Here is a 17,553-nt window from a genome sequence, read left to right on the forward strand (position 1 = left end):
CCCCCAAATGTAACTTGTTTATTAAGCGACACAAGCACAGACATCATAGCATGTCAATAAACACAGGTTACAACCCCTCTGCTACTCTCAGTGGTGGCAGCAGGCCCTGGACTAAGCCTCTGCCCTTGTGCCTTGAAATGTGAAGGTCTTCCCCAAATTAATATCCTTGGAATTCTAGCATTCCCTTATAGGTTTTCATAGTTTCTCCATCAAAAAGAATTGCTTTATTTATTTTTTTATTTATGGAGACAGAGAGAGAGAGAGAGAGTCAGAGACAGAGGCAGAGGGAGAAGCAGGCTCCCTGCAGGAGCCCAGTGTGGGACTCTATCCCGGAACTCCAGGATCATGCTGTGAGTCCAAGACAGATGCTTAACAGCTGAGCCACAGGTGTCCCAAGAGTTGCTTATTTTCGATGTAGATGCAGACCTTTGGTCGAGGCACTTGTTTTATTCTTCCTTCAGTAGGAATTCTGGCACACCTGACAAGTCTGCAGGGGGCGGGGTCTTGATCCATCTAGTCTACCGTGCCCAGGTCCTAGCCTTGTTCTTTGCACTGAAAAGGCCCTCAATAAACTCAAGTTAAGCTGAAGCAGTCCTCTTCATTGCTCCCTAGGAATGCTTACATTTATGTTCAACTCTGCAGGAGTTGATAGAAATTTTTTATTCTTATTCAAATCTGAACAAAAATTTTCCTTGTGCATTTTAATTGTGGGTTGTTGTTGTTTTTAATACCACACATCTGCTTTACTCGTGAAGCCTCCCAAGAGGCTGATATGGTGACGACATCAGAAAAGACAAGCCTCTGAAATAGAAGTTAAATAGAAGTGAAGAGGTATCAGGAAGTGGTTAAACTAGTCATCTGCAGAAATTATACACAGTTGAGATGGTTTGGACAGTTATGGATGACAAGATGAGATGTGTTTTCCACATTAAAGAAACTAAAATGTAACTAAGATATGTTGTGGTCAAATTAATTTCATGTGTCCAATGCAGCTTCCTAACTCAAGGATGGCAAACTGAATGGAATCTGGAAAGGAGTGAAAACAGAGTTAAGCTTTGTCAGTACCTATTTAATGTTTAACCTCCACAGAAGGGAATTTTCAATGAAGAAAAGATGAATTTCTCTAGGCTGGACAAAGGCCGTGTTCAAGTAACTGACTTTGGGAAAAAAAAAAAATCTCTCCTTTACAACAAGACTCTCTCATCTATTTTGATGTTCCAATCTGTTCCTTTTGTGTTCTCAAAACTGTTCTTTAGGGAAAAAATGACAAAAAATATCTGGTGCCAATCGTGTGATTTATTGAAACTACCAGCTATTCCAGTATCAAATAGTAAAGTGTATCAAATAGTAAAGTGACATCCAGGTTTGGCTGAGCTCAAGTCAATTTCCCAAGGCTGTTCAGCAATGACATAAACCAAGATACTTTGAACAACAAAAAGTTAGATGCCCAGATCACCAAAGCACAAATAACCCATAAAATCTAGCTTTGGTTTCTTTTTTATTTTTTCTCTTAGGAATTTTCAGTTTCTAAATACTGTAGTATAATGGACTTGATATGCAAATATTTGTCTATTCCGCACAGATTTCAGCCACTCCCTCCCCATATCTTTCCAGATATCTTTCCCGCTGAAAACTGTGAGTCATTCAGGTGGTCCCTAATAGCCAAAACATGCCTCTACCTATACCTTTATCTGTATCTGTAATGTTATCTATACCTGTACCCACACACACATATGTTCTCCAGGCCCAAGATAGATATGTGGTTAGCTAATTTAATCCTTCTCAATCCTATCTTCCAATCCCTCCCCTGGTCTTTTATCTGCCAACTCCCTCACTTTGTAAAACAAAGAAATATCAGAATTTGCTGTTGATTCTCTGCATTAATGGTTTAGTGGACAAGATCAAAGGCTTATATGCTCAGAAAAGTAAAGAACCAAATATATAGTGAATTTACTATCAACTATCTTAAGAGATGATGGAAGGAGAGAAAATATATATATTTAAACAGTATAACTTTTCTAATAAAATTGAGGGAGGGATGTACACACATACATATACATGAATACAGAAAACACAAAATACACACACTCGTGTGTGTATCTCCTCATACACACTGTCACAAAGAAAAGCTGAGTAGACAGAAAGTTCACCAAGAGCTGGAGAAGGTGGGTTGCTGACTTAATTGTAGCCCAAATCTTGAATTTTCTAAATTCACAGGCCTTTTTAATGGCCTGTCAGTCTTTTTTCTCCAGCTCTTTGAAAGAAATTCTGTCTACAGAAACACTGTAAGATTTGGAATTCTCCTTTATAAGATTTCCTTTATGACAAAGTAGATGATGCTTGGAACTTCTTTTTTTTTTTAAGATTTTATTTATTCTTTATTCATGAGAGACACACAGAGAGAAATAGAAGCAGAGACACAGGCAGAGGGAGAAGCAGGCTCCATGCAGGGAGCCCGACGTGGGACTCGATTCCTGGTCCCTAGGACCACACCCTGGGCGGAAGGATCCCGGGTCCCCAGGACCACACCCTGGGAGGAAGGCAGGCGCTAAACCGCTGAGCCACCCGGGGATTTCCCCTTGGAACTTGTTTTCATGCAAGGGTTCTCTCCCTACTATATTTTTCAGCACATTTGATACAGAAAGTGAATATATGTAACATACAACTTAAGTATAAAACAAATTGCATCAAACACCCACAATAGAACTTCTAGCACTAAATCTAGAATGTAGGCAACAATTTGTATTTACCTCTGTTCTTGTCTATATCCTCTTGCTGTGACTGTCGCTGAGGCATCCACTTCCTAATTCTCAAAAACTCATTCATGAAGCTCTTAAAGAAGCTGTTTGAATAATACACTTACATGTGCTTCTCTATATACTTAAATGAAATATATTTTAGAGCTGTATAAAGTGGCATCATCTATGAACCTTCTGAGACTTAGGTTTCTGAAATTCATCCAACTACAACTGTGTATTTTAATCTTTTTTTCTTGCTATATGGACTCCTACTGAGTGAACGTATCTCAATAAATTTGTTGATTCTTTTGGCCATGAATATGTGGTTGCCTTTCCTATTTTGCTGCTTAGCAGAGTGCTGGTCCATCCTTCTGTGTCCTGTTCAGTGCCTGCAGAATACTCTCAGGTAAACACCTCGGAGTAGAATGCTGTCATGGGAGCACTGGAATTGGATAAAAGGTATTATTTAAAAACTTCAGCAAATACAATTCAGTGGAGAAGTGTTTCCACCCCGATTCCCGGCAAAGACCAAAATACTTTCAAATGTGCGGGTCCTGAGAGCTTAAAATGGAGAGAGGGATTTTGACCTCCTGAGTTGGGGGAGAAGGAACAGCGCTTCCCCTGCCCTTCTAGTTTTCTTTTTAAATGTTTCCCAATAGCAACACGAAATGCAAGTGACACAGAAAGAAAATACAGAATGGCTTCTGACCAGGAAAGGTAGGAGAGAGTGTAATCCTTCCCACGAAGAGGAATTTCACTCAGAGAAAAGAAGCAGTGGTGCAGTGGCACCGCCTCCCGCATAGCCACGCTGCCCACCCTAACCCCATTAGGACAGACGCGGGAAGGGAACCCGGTGCCTAACTTTGAAACTGCCGCGCAGCGTCTGGATTGGACATCCCCAACCAACGTGGCATGTGACTGAAGCCCGAGGACATTTTGAATTAGGAGTTTCTTCGGGTTTTTGTTTTGTTTTGTTTTTTTCCTGCTGCCTTTCTAACCTAGTATGTGGCAAATACAAACTCAAGGGGACAGTCAGCACCATCCCCCTTCCCCAAAGAAACATAAGTGAATACAAACGATTTGTGCAGTCCTTAGCCTGTGCTCAGTGCTTCATAAAACACACCTTACATTTAAGGATAGAGCGCTGGAGGCATTACTGTAACTTTTTGCCAGGCTGACATTGTCAAAGGTGACCAGCTTTTACTGTGGAGACAAGGAATATTTTCTTACTCGATTTGTGTTAATGAACGTGATCCTCCCTGAGCGAAACCCATATAAATACATCTCCAGCGTTACTTAAGCTTATCATACATTGTAATTAATTTCCAGTCAGGTGAAAACGTGTAATTCACATACTATTTCTTTACAGCAAAGGAACACCCAGGGTAAAGAAGTGCCAGTTCTCTTTAGAACACAGAGTGGCTCTGAAAAGAGCCTTTTGGGTGTGTGCGGAGTCTTACCGCTTGTTCTGCCGCAGGCGGACTCACTTGGCGCTGGTGTACTTGGTGACGGCCTTGGTGCCCTCGGACACGGCGTGCTTGGCCAGCTCCCCGGGCAGCAGCAGGCGCACGGCCGTCTGGATCTCCCTGGACGTGATGGTCGAGCGCTTGTTGTAATGCGCCAGGCGCGACGCCTCGCCCGCGATGCGCTCGAAGATGTCGTTGACGAACGAGTTCATGATGCCCATGGCCTTGGACGAGATGCCCGTGTCGGGGTGCACCTGCTTCAGCACCTTGTACACGTACACCGAGTAGCTCTCCTTGCGGCTGCGCTTGCGCTTCTTGCCGTCCTTCTTCTGCGCCTTGGTCACCGCCTTCTTGGAGCCCTTCTTCGGGGCCGGCGCGGACTTGGCGGGCTCGGGCATGGCCGGGAGTAGCCGATAATGGACTTGAAAATAACAGGAAGAAGAGTGTGAGGCTCTAAGCGTCCTCTTTATTCACAGCTTCTTAAACAAAGGAGGCAGTGAGTCAAACCCTGTACCTCATTGGTGAATTCTGTAAACGTCATGTACTAATTCTGTTCAATCAAAAAAAGTGTAGTTGAAAACCAGAATTGCATTGGTTTAGGTGAAACTGTAATTTTAGCCAATGGCACAGCTTCATTTTTGTGCCCAATAGAGACTATAAGTAGGGTACCTCTGTTTAACTCACCCTATTCTGGTTTGCCCTTTTTCCTCCGTCATGTCAGGTCGCGGAAAGCAGGGCGGCAAGGCTCGCGCCAAGGCCAAGACGCGCTCGTCGCGCGCCGGGCTCCAGTTCCCGGTGGGCCGCGTCCACCGCCTGCTCCGCAAGGGCAACTACTCGGAGCGGGTCGGGGCGGGCGCGCCGGTGTACCTGGCGGCCGTGCTGGAGTACCTGACGGCCGAGATCCTGGAGCTGGCGGGCAACGCGGCCCGCGACAACAAGAAGACGCGCATCATCCCGCGCCACCTGCAGCTGGCCATCCGCAACGACGAGGAGCTCAACAAGCTGCTGGGCCGCGTGACCATCGCGCAGGGCGGCGTCCTGCCCAACATCCAGGCCGTGCTGCTGCCCAAGAAGACCGAGAGCCACCACAAGGCCAAGGGCAAGTAGATCTGGCAGAGTTTCCACCTGCCCAAGCCAAAAGGCTCTTTTCAGAGCCACCCACTTAATGAACCAAAAGAGCTGTGCCTTTAAGCCATTGTTGGCATAGCAAGGTTTAAATACTGACCTGCAAAAAAGAAGAGGTTGCCTAAGGTATTTGTGAATCTGTCACTTGACCCGAGAGTCCCTAAACTGAAGTCTTTGGAAGAAAAAAGACTTGCTTTACTGAACCCACGAGAGCAAAATTTGGGTATTCTTGATTTCTCTGCAGGATCAAATGTCCATCTGGGACACAAACTTGGCATCCTGTTACTGGGCTACAGCAAGACCTGAGGCCTCAGGGTTAGTTAGATCCCTAGCACTCTTGGCGGCCTCTCAGAAAAACAGCCCAAGAAAGCTGGGCTGGGAACTTCCAGCATATCAGACAGGAAGAAATCCTGTAGGATCTGTGCTGCAACAGCCACAGCCTAAACTGCATAAAAGGGAATCTCATGGCTGAGCGGTGGGAGGGTATTCTCGCATCCGCCTCTCAGTGTGGAGAGCTGATTCTATCCTCTTAAAAGTTTGCTTTGCTGCCTTCCAGTCTTTGTCTGGTCTGCCTCTTCATTCCTCCTAGCGGTGTGACCACAGATGGCGGGCACCAGAAAACAGATTCAAAAATACTGAACCATTTTCTTGGGGGCTCCTCTGGGATCTCTGGTGGTCACCATGGGCATCTGAGTAGTGGGCAAGTCCCTCCCTCTGTTACAGTCCTCAACATGATGGGCACTCAGCGGAATAGCGGGGCTGCTGCTCTCAAGTCTTTGGTGATAGTTCCCACTGACCCCTTCTCTAAGGGAAGGGATACACAAAGCTAGGAAAGGCCCCCAAGGGATCGTATGCCCAGTTCACTCCCAGTTCACTCCCAGTACCCTGATATGGTGAGGAATGGCTTTCTGCCTCTGCCTTCCTGTCTGGTGGCATCTGAGTCCTACTCCTTCACCTGTTACCCGATCAGGTAGAGAGAGCATCTAGGCTGACTAGGAGGGCAGGGCAGGTGGCGTCCCCGGGGATCAGGCCCAGAATATGTTAGAAATAGCACCCCCCCACACACACACACCCTTAATCCCCTCATTGGGGTCGCGCTGGCAGTGTTGACCTGCTGCCTTCCAGCCACTAAACATGTTTGCTCTTTTTGTGTGACAGAATGCTATATCCCTGCACCTTATGGATCAAGCTTGCTTGACATCCATGAGGGACTACCGTCAGAATACATGGGACCATTTTGTTACACTTGGCAAGGGGCCCGCCCCTTTGCTCAACTATGACCATCCTAAAATGGACCCCCGTCTGGCTGGAATGCATCGGGGTAGGTATTGCTGAGAAGGGAAGGGCAACAGGCATCCACCCTGGCAGTTTATCCCTTCCCTGGTGGCCTGCTCTGTCCTTCCAGAAATTGGCCTTTGTTAACCTCTTAAAATGGGTTTGTCAACAGAACAATGGTCTTATGCCCGTCATGCCAACTCTCAATGGGCCAGAAGTCTGGCACATCCATCCACCGCTAATGGAGTCTTCCTGGGTCACAGCCTGTAGCCTTTGAATCCTGTGGCTGGGAAACCCAGAGGTAATAAGAGTCAGGAAAAGTGGGGTCACTTCCTGGAGTAGGGTCAAGCCTGGGCAGAAGCAACCGCAGCCCGGGCTGCTAGTTGCATGGACAGCCAGGACATTGCATCAGGAAGAAGTCCTCCTGATTAGCCATGAAGAGCTGAGGCAAGGGATGCCTTCTCCTCTCTGCTGTAGATGGGCATTTGCAAGTCCCTGACCAAAACCAGTACTCCTTGGGATGCTTCCTGAATAACTGGAACAGTTTGACCTGCAAACCTGAAACAAAAGGCGACTTATTCTCTTTTGTTCCAAGGCATGGCACAATAGAAACTGGAGGAGGGGACATGGCGGCCTGAGGGAAGTATTGATTATAATACCCTTCTACAATTGCACTTGTTTGGCAAACGTCAGGGAAAATGGGGAGAAGTGCCCTCTGGACAATGTTTCTGGGCCTTAAAGGAAAATAAGGGCATGTGTCAGCAAAGCAGTATTGGCGAAGCCTGCTGGCTGCTCTCTCTCATGGCTGGACCTTAGGGGTAAAGGAACAGAGGATACCACCCCCACTCCAAAGGGAGACAAGCATATGTAGTCTGCAGAGGATTTTCCACCCCAGCTCAGTCTTCCCTAAGGTCTCAATCACTTGATCCAGATTTAAGATAAGGTCCCCTGACCTATCCTGAACCCTGTACTGATGCTTGGAGGCTCTCTTTCTTTCAAGAAAATGTAGTACCTGGAAGAGGACCAAGGGGAGGTCCTGCTTTGCCCCAGGAGCAGGTGTCCTTTTTGTTCCAAGCCCAGAGACAAAGGGGACCTTGGGAATTTCCAAAAACCCAGATAAATTTATAGAAGCCTTCCAAAATCTCACTTATGTGTTTGAATTAACCTGGAAGGATGTAATGTTCCTGTGAAATCAAGATCTCTTTGAGGCAGAGAGGCATAGAGTCCTGGCCACTGCTGACAGATTTGGGGAGGAACAGCTAATTAATCATAAGGACACAGGTGGGCCCCTGAGGGACTTCCAGTTACCAACTGGAGCCCAAGTTGTCCCTGCCTAAGAACCCAGTTGGGACCCTGACGATCCCCTCAGAAATTGGTACCTTGGTCACTTCCAGGCCTGTGGCCTAGACAAATTTAAGAGGTCAAAGGATAAACCTCTAAATTATGCCAAGCTGTCTATTGTTACCCAAACTCAAGAGAAAAACCTGACAGCCTTCTTAAGGAGGTTGATAGAATCTATCTCCCTCCATTCTTCTGAGGCTAAGATTTTTTTCAAAGACAAATTTGTGACCCAATCAGCCCCAGATATTCAGAAAAAGCTGTAAAAGTTGGCTGTGGCCCTGAGGGGACCTCGAAGAGCTCCTTGAGCTGCTAACCAGGTGTCTAACAACTAGGGCCCAGAGGGGAGTAAGGAACAAGAAAGAGGCTAAGAAAGTAGTACAGGCCCTCATTGCGCCCTTATGAGCCATTACCAACGCAGTCCCCGGAGACACTGGTACCGGATGCCACCTCTGTGGCCATCCAGGGCCCTGGAAATCTGAATACCCTCGAGGATCTCAATCTATGAGGCTCAGACAACCAGCACGCCTGACAGGGTCTGATGGAACCCAGGGCTCTTCCTGGTGGCTCTCCCAGAATAACTTGCCATTGTGAACCCAGAACCTCAGGTAATTCTAGAGATAGAGGAAAAGCCAGTCAATTTTGTTTCACCTTTTCTGTCCTACTCTCTGCCCTGGGACAACTCTCCCCTCAGCATTGTTTGTAAGGGCATCATTGGACAGCCCATAACCAGATTTTTTTTTCTCTCCTGCTGGGATTCACCTGAGGAGAGCTAATTTTCTCTCACTCCTTCTGAATAATGCCTGAGAGCTTCACACCTCTTAGTAAGAGATATTGGGAACTCCCATATTAATGGCCCCTGGACAGACTAGCCACTGCCTCCCCTTAACATAGACTGATGTTAATCTCTAGGTGTGGGCAATTCAGGGAGAATTGGGTCCAGTCTTAACTGAGGTGCCTGTTCACATACACCCTAAAGACCTGACAATCTTCCCCTATCAGAAACACTACCCACTAAGACCAGAAGCAAAGGAGGGCCTGATAAAAATTAAAAATAATCTAAAGCAGCAGGGCCTCTTAAAAGAATGCAGCAGTCCATGTAACACCCCAGTTTGGGGGGGGGTGGTACAAACATCCAATGGGGAGTGAGATTGGTACAAGAGCTCTGCATTATGAATGAGGCTGTGATCCCCATTCATCGTGCATTCCCCAACCCTTGCACCCTCGGCTCAAATTCCCTCAGGTAAAAGCTGGCTTGTAGTCCTAGGCTTAAAATATGCCTTCTTTTGTATTCCCCTTTATGTGGACTCTGTTTCTGTTTACATTTGAGGACTCCATGAATCCAACCACCCAGTTAACATGGACAGTTTTACTTAACGATTCCGGGATAGTCTGCATTTATGTGGACAGGCCCTGTCCTGACATCTCAGAATTTTCAGTTGCAGACAATATGGGGGTAGTCTCCTGCTATGTGCTCCCTTCTGAGCTGATCATACAAGCTGACACCCAAAAATTCTACATTTTCTGGATACAAGGGGGTATAAGGTCTCTCAACCTGAGGATCAATTATGTGAGACATTTGTCTAATATCTGGGTCTAGTTCCTTCGGAGGGAACAAGGAGACCAGGAGAGGATAGGATATGGCCCATTGCCTCTCTCCCCAAACCCTTAAGCAGTTGAAAGGTTTTGGGGGCATAACCGGGTATTGTCACTTATGGATACCAGGATATGGGGAAATAGCACGACCTCTTTACCAGTTGATCAAGGACATGCAGGCAGCTGGAACCTGCTTATTAATATGGAGCCCAGAGTCAGAAAGGGCTTTGGAAAAAAACTCATAGATGCATTGCTCAGTGTCCCCGAGCTTTTCTACAGAGAGATCTTACAATTTAGATGTGACTGAAAAGAAGGGAATGGTCTTGGGCATTCTAACCCAGGCTAGGAGCTGACTGCACAGCCAGCAAAAAGCAAGACCTGGTGGCTTGTGGCCACCTCTGCTCTTTTAATCCCAAGGCTACAAAATTAACTTTGGGACAGGATCTTACTGTATACATCCCCCATAATATTCAAGGTGTCCTATTAACTGATAGTGACCACTGGCTCACGGAGAGCCGCCTTCTGCAGTATAGGCACTCTTACTGGAAGGTTCACTCATGCAAATAAAAACTTGCTCCACTTCAAACTCCACCATCGGGAGGAGGGTACAGAGCCAGCACACGACTCAACAAATTGTAGCTCCAACCTATGCTGCTCGGGAGAACCTCCAGGAAATCCCACTGTAGACCCTATCCAGAGTGGACCCTATTCACCAACAGAAGCTAATTTGTTGAGCACGGCACCTGAAAGGCTAGGTACTCCATGGTTGCTTTGCCACTTTACGCAAAACAATACAAAGCAATCCCTTCCTATCTGGATCAAACGCCCAATTGACTAAACTAACAGCCCTCAACACAGCTTTGGAGTGCGTAGAAACACAAGGGTAAACATCTAAACTGACTCCAAATACTCCTTCCTGGTTTTGCATGCCATGACACTATCTGGAAAGAGAGGCATTTCTTAGCTGCCTCTGGTTCCCCCCTTAAATAAAATCAAGAAATCAGCTGGTTCCTACAGGTCGTACCTCACCAGGAGAGGTAGCAGTGAGACACTGCAAGAGGCACCAAAGAGGAACAGGTGAGGTATTGGAAGGGAATAGGTTGTCTGATGCGGCAGCAAAATCTGTCTCCAGGTCCTCAGCTGCCCCTGTTGTTGCCTCGCTAATTTGGCATGGCTTCAGAACCCAGGAAAAACCTTGCTACTCCATGGAGAAAAAGCAACGGGCCTCAGAAGGAGATGGTACCCCTTGGCCTACAGGCTGCTCCAGCGGAGGATGGTAGGCTCAGCTACCCACCGCTAACCAATGGAAAGCTTTGGAAAAACCCTATATCAAACCTTCCATCTGGGACAGGATAAAACCTTGCAGAGACCACAAGTTTTTTACAGGAGAAAACCTGAATAAAACCATTAAACACATTTTAAAGATTTGTGAAGTCTGCCAAAACTAACTAACTAACTAACTAACTAACTAACTAACTAAATAACCCGTTCTGTCATCCACAAATCCCAAGGCATACAGTGAGTGGGGAGCTACTCTGAAGGAGATTGGTGAATGGATTTCAGACATGTGCCTTAGAGTGCAAGGATACAAATGCCTCCTGGTTTGGGTAGATGCCGTCACACACTGGGTGGAGGCCTTCCCCGCAGAACCACAGAGACCTCAGGTGGTAAAGACTCTGACGAGTGAAATCATCCCCCCTTTGGACTTCCTTGGTCAAAGTGATAAGGACTCCTCTTTTAAGTCCCAGGTAGTAGAGTATCCAAGGCTTTGGGAATTCACTGTCACTCATACTATGCTGGATACCCCGATCCTTGGAAAATGTAGAAAGCACTAATGAGGTTATTAAACAACACCTCAGAAAGCCAGCACAAGAGGAGCACCTGGGTGGCTCGGTTGAGGTTCTGCCTTTGACTCAGGTCATGATCCCGGGGTCCAGGGATCGAGTCCTGCATCGGGCTCCCTGCATGGAGCCTGCTTCTCCCTCTGCCTGTGTCTCTGCCTCTGTGTGTCTCTCATGAATAAATAAATAAAATCTTGAAAGAAAGAAAGAAAGAAAGAAAGAAAGAAAGAAAGAAAGAAAGAAAGAAGACACCTAGCACAAGAAACAAGTCAGAATTGGGTGTCTCTCTCCCTATTGCCTCACTCCAGATTAGAAACACTCCTGCAGAAAGGGGCTCCAGCCCCTCTGAGGTCTCTTATGGGAGACCCATCCTTGTAATTAAATGAGCTGCTGGTAGATAAGGGAGTCTTTGATTTGGTAAATTGTGTCATCCCTCTGGCAAAGTCTCAGTGAAGCTCTTCGGGGGCTTTGCCCCCAGCTCCAAGAGAACCAGCCTTCCTTCTTTCATCCCAGGGGCCTACTTAGCTCCAGTCAAGACTATGCCTCTGCTCCCACCTCGGGCCACATGTCATAAAATAATCCAAAATGTGGGTGTAGGGAGCCCCAGTACTCAGACAGCAAGTAAACTGCTTGGCAGGCATGACCTTCCAAAACCACTGAGCCCTGGACCTCCTAACCTCCTGACCTCCCAGGCAGGGAGCACCTGTACCTTCCTCTGGGGAAGAATGCTGCTTTTATATTAACAACACAGGTTAGATGGTCACTCATTTAGATTCCTCAGGTAACCTGGTGGCCCAAATAGAGGATCTCTCCTCGTGGTGGGCTCCCGTTAGTGCCAACTCTGATGCTGGTGATGGCCATTTTACCTTAGTCATCTTCCTCCTGCTTTTTGGATCTTATGTTCTAAATCCCCATATCTGATTTATTTCTCTTTTCTCATTTAGAGTCCATCAGGCAACAGACAGTACTGTCTATGCAGCTACAGATGGAGACAACCCCTACCTATGATAGGGACCTCTGGACAGAGGGCTGAGGAAGCACCGTGCCTCCCCAGCAGGAAGCAGTCATAGACCCCTGGAAGGGCAGTGGGGAGCTACCTGATGGGAGTGGGAACAGGGCAGGGGCAGGCAGAGAGGACTACAGTAAGGACCAGCGGCCCCAAGGGTAAGATCTATATCTCAGCTGCTTGGCCTCCTGGAAAAACCACAGAGAAAAAAAACCCAAGAGGGCTGGGCTTGGGGAGGTAGCCTCACTGGAATACTGTCCCTATCAAAGACACAGAAATCCTTCAGGGTCCCCACTGAAAGAATCCCTGTTAAGCTGCACAAAAGGCAATCTCCTCTCATTGCTGGGGGTGGGGTTTGTGTGTGTGTGTGTGTGTGTGTGTGTGTGTATCGGTATTCTTCTTGGATCCACCCTCTGTGTGGAGAGCTGATTCTAGCCTCTTAATAAAACTTTGCTTTGTTGCTTCCCACTGTGTCTGGTCTCCCTCTTCATTCCTTCAAGACACATAATGGGGGTCTGCGGACACCAGACAGCTGAGATCAGAAAAAATTCTGAAACACTATTAATGTAGGAAAAGATGTTAGGGTTCAAGCCAATGGCCAAGAAAGAATTCTTGAGATGTCTTTGGTGCAAAAAAGGCGGTATTATGAAAGCACGTGGACAGGACCCATGGGCAGAATGAACTCCCCTGGGGTCACGAACAGTGGCCCATGGTATACTTTCAAGTTGGGAGGGGGTCAGGGAGAGCGCAAGTCTCTCAGGAATTTTGGAAGCAAGGTTCCCAGGACCTTGAGGGGGCTAGCTGTTGCTAGGAAAGGATCATTTATTATCATCTAATAAAACCTGAGTCATGAGACCCTTCAGATGTGCATCAGTGGGTCATACGCAAGGGGGATGACTGCTAATATGTATCTTGGGGGATTTAGAGATAAAGCAGATTTCTAAAGGAATTTGTATAGGTTAAAGCAGACTTACAGGATCCTGGGGGTCGGGCTAAGATTGCCTTATGAGGGGCAGTCTGGGTGGCTCAGTGATTTAGTGCCGCCTTTAGCCCACGGCTGAAGATCCTGGAGACCAGGGATCAAGTCCCATGTTGGGCTCCCTGCATGGAGCCTGCTTCTCCCTCTGCCTGTGTCTCTGCCCCCCTCTCTCTCCTTCTGTGTCTCTCATGAATAAATAAATAAAATCTTTTTTTTAAAAAAGATTGCCTTATGACCTTAGCAAAATATTAACATCGAGGCAGCTGAATTCCTAGAAGTATGACAAGTCCTGTTTCAAGGACTTGTCAGTGGGCAGTAGGTAGCAAGGAAATTGCATAATTTTTCTTTTGCCTTTTTTCCTGCATCACTATGACTGACCTCCCTTCCCTTTTCTCCTAATTCATCTGAATCTTACTGAATAGGACATCACATTTTTAACTTAATTATATGGGGACCCAATCAGTTATGATGCTGCCAACTTCTGCCACTGGTCTCCCCACCATCACACCCCGCTTATCATCAAGTCACTAGAGAGGGCCTTCATTCCTCTCCACCCATGTACACATCAGTTAATGTTTACTTCTTACCCATGAATTTCTTAATTAAAATCAGATTCTGTGGCATTTCTACTCTGTTGGAATAAATTTATTTTCTGAGTCTTGAAATATCTGTATGTCTTCTAGGTAAATCTGAACTGCAATCACGTGCAAAGACAGAATAAGTGACCACAACAATCACAAATTGGAGGTGTTACCTTGAAAAGCATTTCTTTTTAATGCATTTTATTATTTGATGTCAGAGGACCCAAATTCTGATTTCAGTAAATCTGACCATTCAGTTGTTTCCTCTTAAAATGTCACCTGCATTATCTGAGTTTGTAAATTTTGAATAGCAATTTCTCTTAGAAATAGAAATGTCATGTAGAGTAATACAGCTCCAAGGAAAGCCTATGAGTTCTTCCTATTTTTAGTAATAAAATAGGTGCTTTTTATTATTGATGATGATGTGACATGGTTCAGAACAAATCTAGAATGAGCCACTTTGACATGTGGATTATTTTGAGATGAAGACAATTAGGCTCAAAATACTCAGGAAGAGATTTTTACCTCCACTCTCAACTGCCTGAAAGAATTTAAGAGATGATCACCAGAGATAACTACAGAGTATGAGCCAAGTGTGGTAAGATGAAGGGAGCTCAGTAGGGCCTGTTCCTTCCAATTTCTCCCATGTCTGTGTCTCTGCAAGGCCTGGCAAACTTTCCTTTGCTAAACATTTGCTTTTCCATCTTCCTATGAACAGTCTTCCTTCCTTTTGAAGTCCCAGGCCTTACTCCCTTGTTAGCTCTGTAGCATAGAGGCCTCAACTGAGTGTTGGGGAGCCTCTCCTGTCTTTGTGGGTCTCCTGCATGAATGAAATTGAACATTTTTCTCTTGTTAATCTGTCCTATGTCAACTTAATTAATAGACCATCCAAAGAACCTAGAAGGGAAGAGAGGACAAGTTTTTTTTGCCCCAACAGATGAAATTACTAGTACTTGCTTTACTGCATTGTTTGTATTCCTACAAGAACTACCACATTGTTAAATTGTTATTCAAATTATATTATTGGTGTGGTTTTGATTAATCAAATCAATGAACCCATAATCAAATTACTGACAAATAAATATACATTTTTGTTTTGAGTAAAATATCCAGATATGATACATCATTGCTAATAATTCCCTGTTAACTGAATTTTTTTTGTTGATCAATTATAACTCCAAAGTCACTGGACAAAGTGTGTACTATTATGACTTACATAATTAGAAAAAAAAATTTTAACTTTTTAAAATGGAGATAACGTTTCAACAAGTCTTGATTTAAAAAACTCAGATATTTGTAATTGCAATTAGATCCAGAAGAATAAATTAGAACTTGATAGTTTACACTCTGAAGTTATTTTCATAGGAGATAAAGTTTCATTTTAGTGGTAGAAGATTAATGGGAAAAAAAAGTTTTTTTAAACTGAAGTGATTGACAGGGAAAGTGTATGTAAGCTTTCTTTCTGGAGTTGGTCTTCTGTTAATTTCTTCTCTGCAGACTCTATGAAAGCACTTAAAAGTGTCTTCCCAAATTAGGTATCTTGAGTATCTTATCCAGTAGTTGATAAAGTCCCTTAGAGAGTGGGTTTGATTCTTATTTGCATCTTCTTCAACATTAGTTCAATGAAAACATCATAAAATATGGTCAATATATTGTGTTAATTTTATAATAATAAAAACCATATAACATAGGTAAGTGGTGTAAAATAAAAATGAGAAGGGGTGTAGTGTAGTTCAGTTGGTTAAGCATTTGCCTTCATGCCTCCACATGATCATGGGATTGAGCCCCACATCAGGATTCCTTCTCAGTGAGGAGTCTGCTTCTGCTTCTCCCCATGGTTGTGTGCCCTTAATAAATAACTAAAATCTTTTTTAAAAAAATAATAAAATAAAAAGAAAAAAGATGTTGAAAGTTAAACAAGGATGAGATCACATGGTGGAAATCAGGGATTGTTAAGTGAGCAACTTCAAAGCAGTCAACCTAGTGGAAGCAGCATAAAGATGAGCAGAGTCCAAGGAGCAATGATCAGCTTGAAAGACTTAAGTCACCTTTTCAGTTCATGATATTAATTTATCTGGAAAAAGGCTGTTCTGGATGACATTATTACTTTGTCTATCAACTATTACCCAATCTATCAACAACCTCACATTTAAATAAACACTACTGATGTCAAAGAGTGTTAGTTACCTAGTGGAATAATGAGACAGCCTCAGTGACTTGTGGCAGCAGTGGTTTGGAAGGTGGGGACTCTGGGCAAGGGGCTAACTACAAGAGCAGAGAATCACGGATCACCCAACCATGACAAATTTCTGAGGCTCTCAAACTACCTTTCCTCTAATTTTTTTTCTGTTCTTTTTTTTTTTATATAAATCTCTCAACTTACAGACTTTTATATATGCTTCCTATTTAAATTGTTTCTATGAAAATACTAGTTTTCCAGGGGTAGTGGTAGTGTTTCAGGAGGGGGTTTTGGTAAAGAGGGAATAGCAATGAGTCATTTGCTGTGATTATCCTTCACTTATATTTTTAGCTGTGAGGATACTAATTGGAAGTTATTTCAAAACACAATACATTATAAAGATGTACATACATATCTAAGAAATTGGAACAGAAGAATAAAGTAACAAATGTTTATTTTGTTCAGGGTAATAAATATTAAAAATACATTTTAACCAAAAATGAATGTCCATAAAAATCTATTGAAGGAGAACAGATTTTGCCACCCCAAAATATCCTCTTTGGCATACGGATCTCTTTTATTTTTAAGATTTTATTTATTTAAGAGAGAGATCACAGAGGGAAAAGCAGACTCCCACTGAGCAGGGACCCCAATGTGGGGCTTGATTCCAGGACCCTAAGATCATGACCTGAGGCTAAGGCAGACACTTAACCGACTAAACTACCTAGGAGCCCCTAGCATAAGGATTATTTTGAGTTAAAAGCTGTCAAAACGGGAACCCTGGGTGGCGCAGCGGTTTAGCACCTGCCTTTGGCCCAGGGAGCGATCCTGGAGACCCGGAATTGAGTCCCACGTCGGGCTTCCGGTGCATGGAGCCTGTTTCTCCCTCTGCCTGTGTCTCTGCCTCTGTGTGTGTGTGTGAGTATCATAAATAAATAAAAATCAAAAAAAAAAAAAAAAGCAGTCAAAACTTAGCAGATTCAGGAAACCCCCTTAAATTCCACCCTCAAGTGCTTAAATTTACATTGGAAAGGGGGCCTGAACCAGGAAAAGAGCTATTATCAGACATACCTTTTAACCTAAGAAACTTATCCACATAATCGAGCAAACTTTTATTTTCCAAACATCTCTCTCCTGCCTGTGAAAGCTCTTCCTTCTCTTTGTACTACCAGACCCTTACACTTTTCCCTAGTTTAGGATTGTATATAAGACTCAATTAACAGACTTAGACTTTTATGAGGCTTCCATACATATGAAGTTTGTTTTACTCCTGTTAGTCTGTCTCATATCAATATAATTGTTAGATCAGCCACAGAACTTAGAAGGGAAGAAGGGAAATATTCCTCCCCACATACTATAAATACATACTTAAGATAAATATGGATTCTGTTAATCATTTAATAATATGTAGCAAAAATAAATATTAGTT

At 44.4% G+C, this 17,553-nt stretch overlaps 3 protein-coding genes across 3 annotated transcripts in view; 2 read left to right on the forward strand and 1 right to left on the reverse strand.

Annotated features, from left to right (window-relative positions):
* LOC129507845 (uncharacterized) overlaps positions 1 to 17,553 on the forward strand; it is a 36,095-nt gene that overhangs the window by 15,916 nt on the left and 2,626 nt on the right. The window lies entirely within an intron of this gene.
* LOC129507934 (histone H2B type 1-K) lies at positions 2,348 to 4,661 on the reverse strand. Its single transcript, XM_055322755.1, has 2 exons — positions 4,199 to 4,661; positions 2,348 to 3,180 (listed from the first exon to the last, which is right to left on the reverse strand). Exon 1 carries the CDS (start codon positions 4,600 to 4,602, stop codon positions 4,222 to 4,224), a length of 381 nt encoding a protein of 126 aa, XP_055178730.1. The 5' UTR covers positions 4,603 to 4,661; the 3' UTR covers positions 2,348 to 3,180; positions 4,199 to 4,221.
* On the forward strand, positions 4,890 to 5,884 carry LOC129507933 (histone H2A type 1-B). The gene has a single exon (XM_055322754.1). It carries the CDS (start codon positions 4,919 to 4,921, stop codon positions 5,309 to 5,311), a length of 393 nt encoding a protein of 130 aa, XP_055178729.1. The 5' UTR covers positions 4,890 to 4,918; the 3' UTR covers positions 5,312 to 5,884.

This window comes from Nyctereutes procyonoides, unplaced genomic scaffold, assembly GCF_905146905.1.
Source record: "Nyctereutes procyonoides isolate TBG_1078 unplaced genomic scaffold, NYPRO_anot_genome, whole genome shotgun sequence".
In the NCBI taxonomy this organism is placed as follows: domain Eukaryota; kingdom Metazoa; phylum Chordata; class Mammalia; order Carnivora; family Canidae; genus Nyctereutes; species Nyctereutes procyonoides.

Coding starts and splice junctions, on each gene's coding strand:
- LOC129507934 (XM_055322755.1), bottom strand. CDS start 4,602: ATGCCCGAGCCCGCCAAGTCCGCGCCGGCCCCGAAGAAGGGCTCCAAG.
- LOC129507933 (XM_055322754.1), top strand. CDS start 4,919: ATGTCAGGTCGCGGAAAGCAGGGCGGCAAGGCTCGCGCCAAGGCCAAG.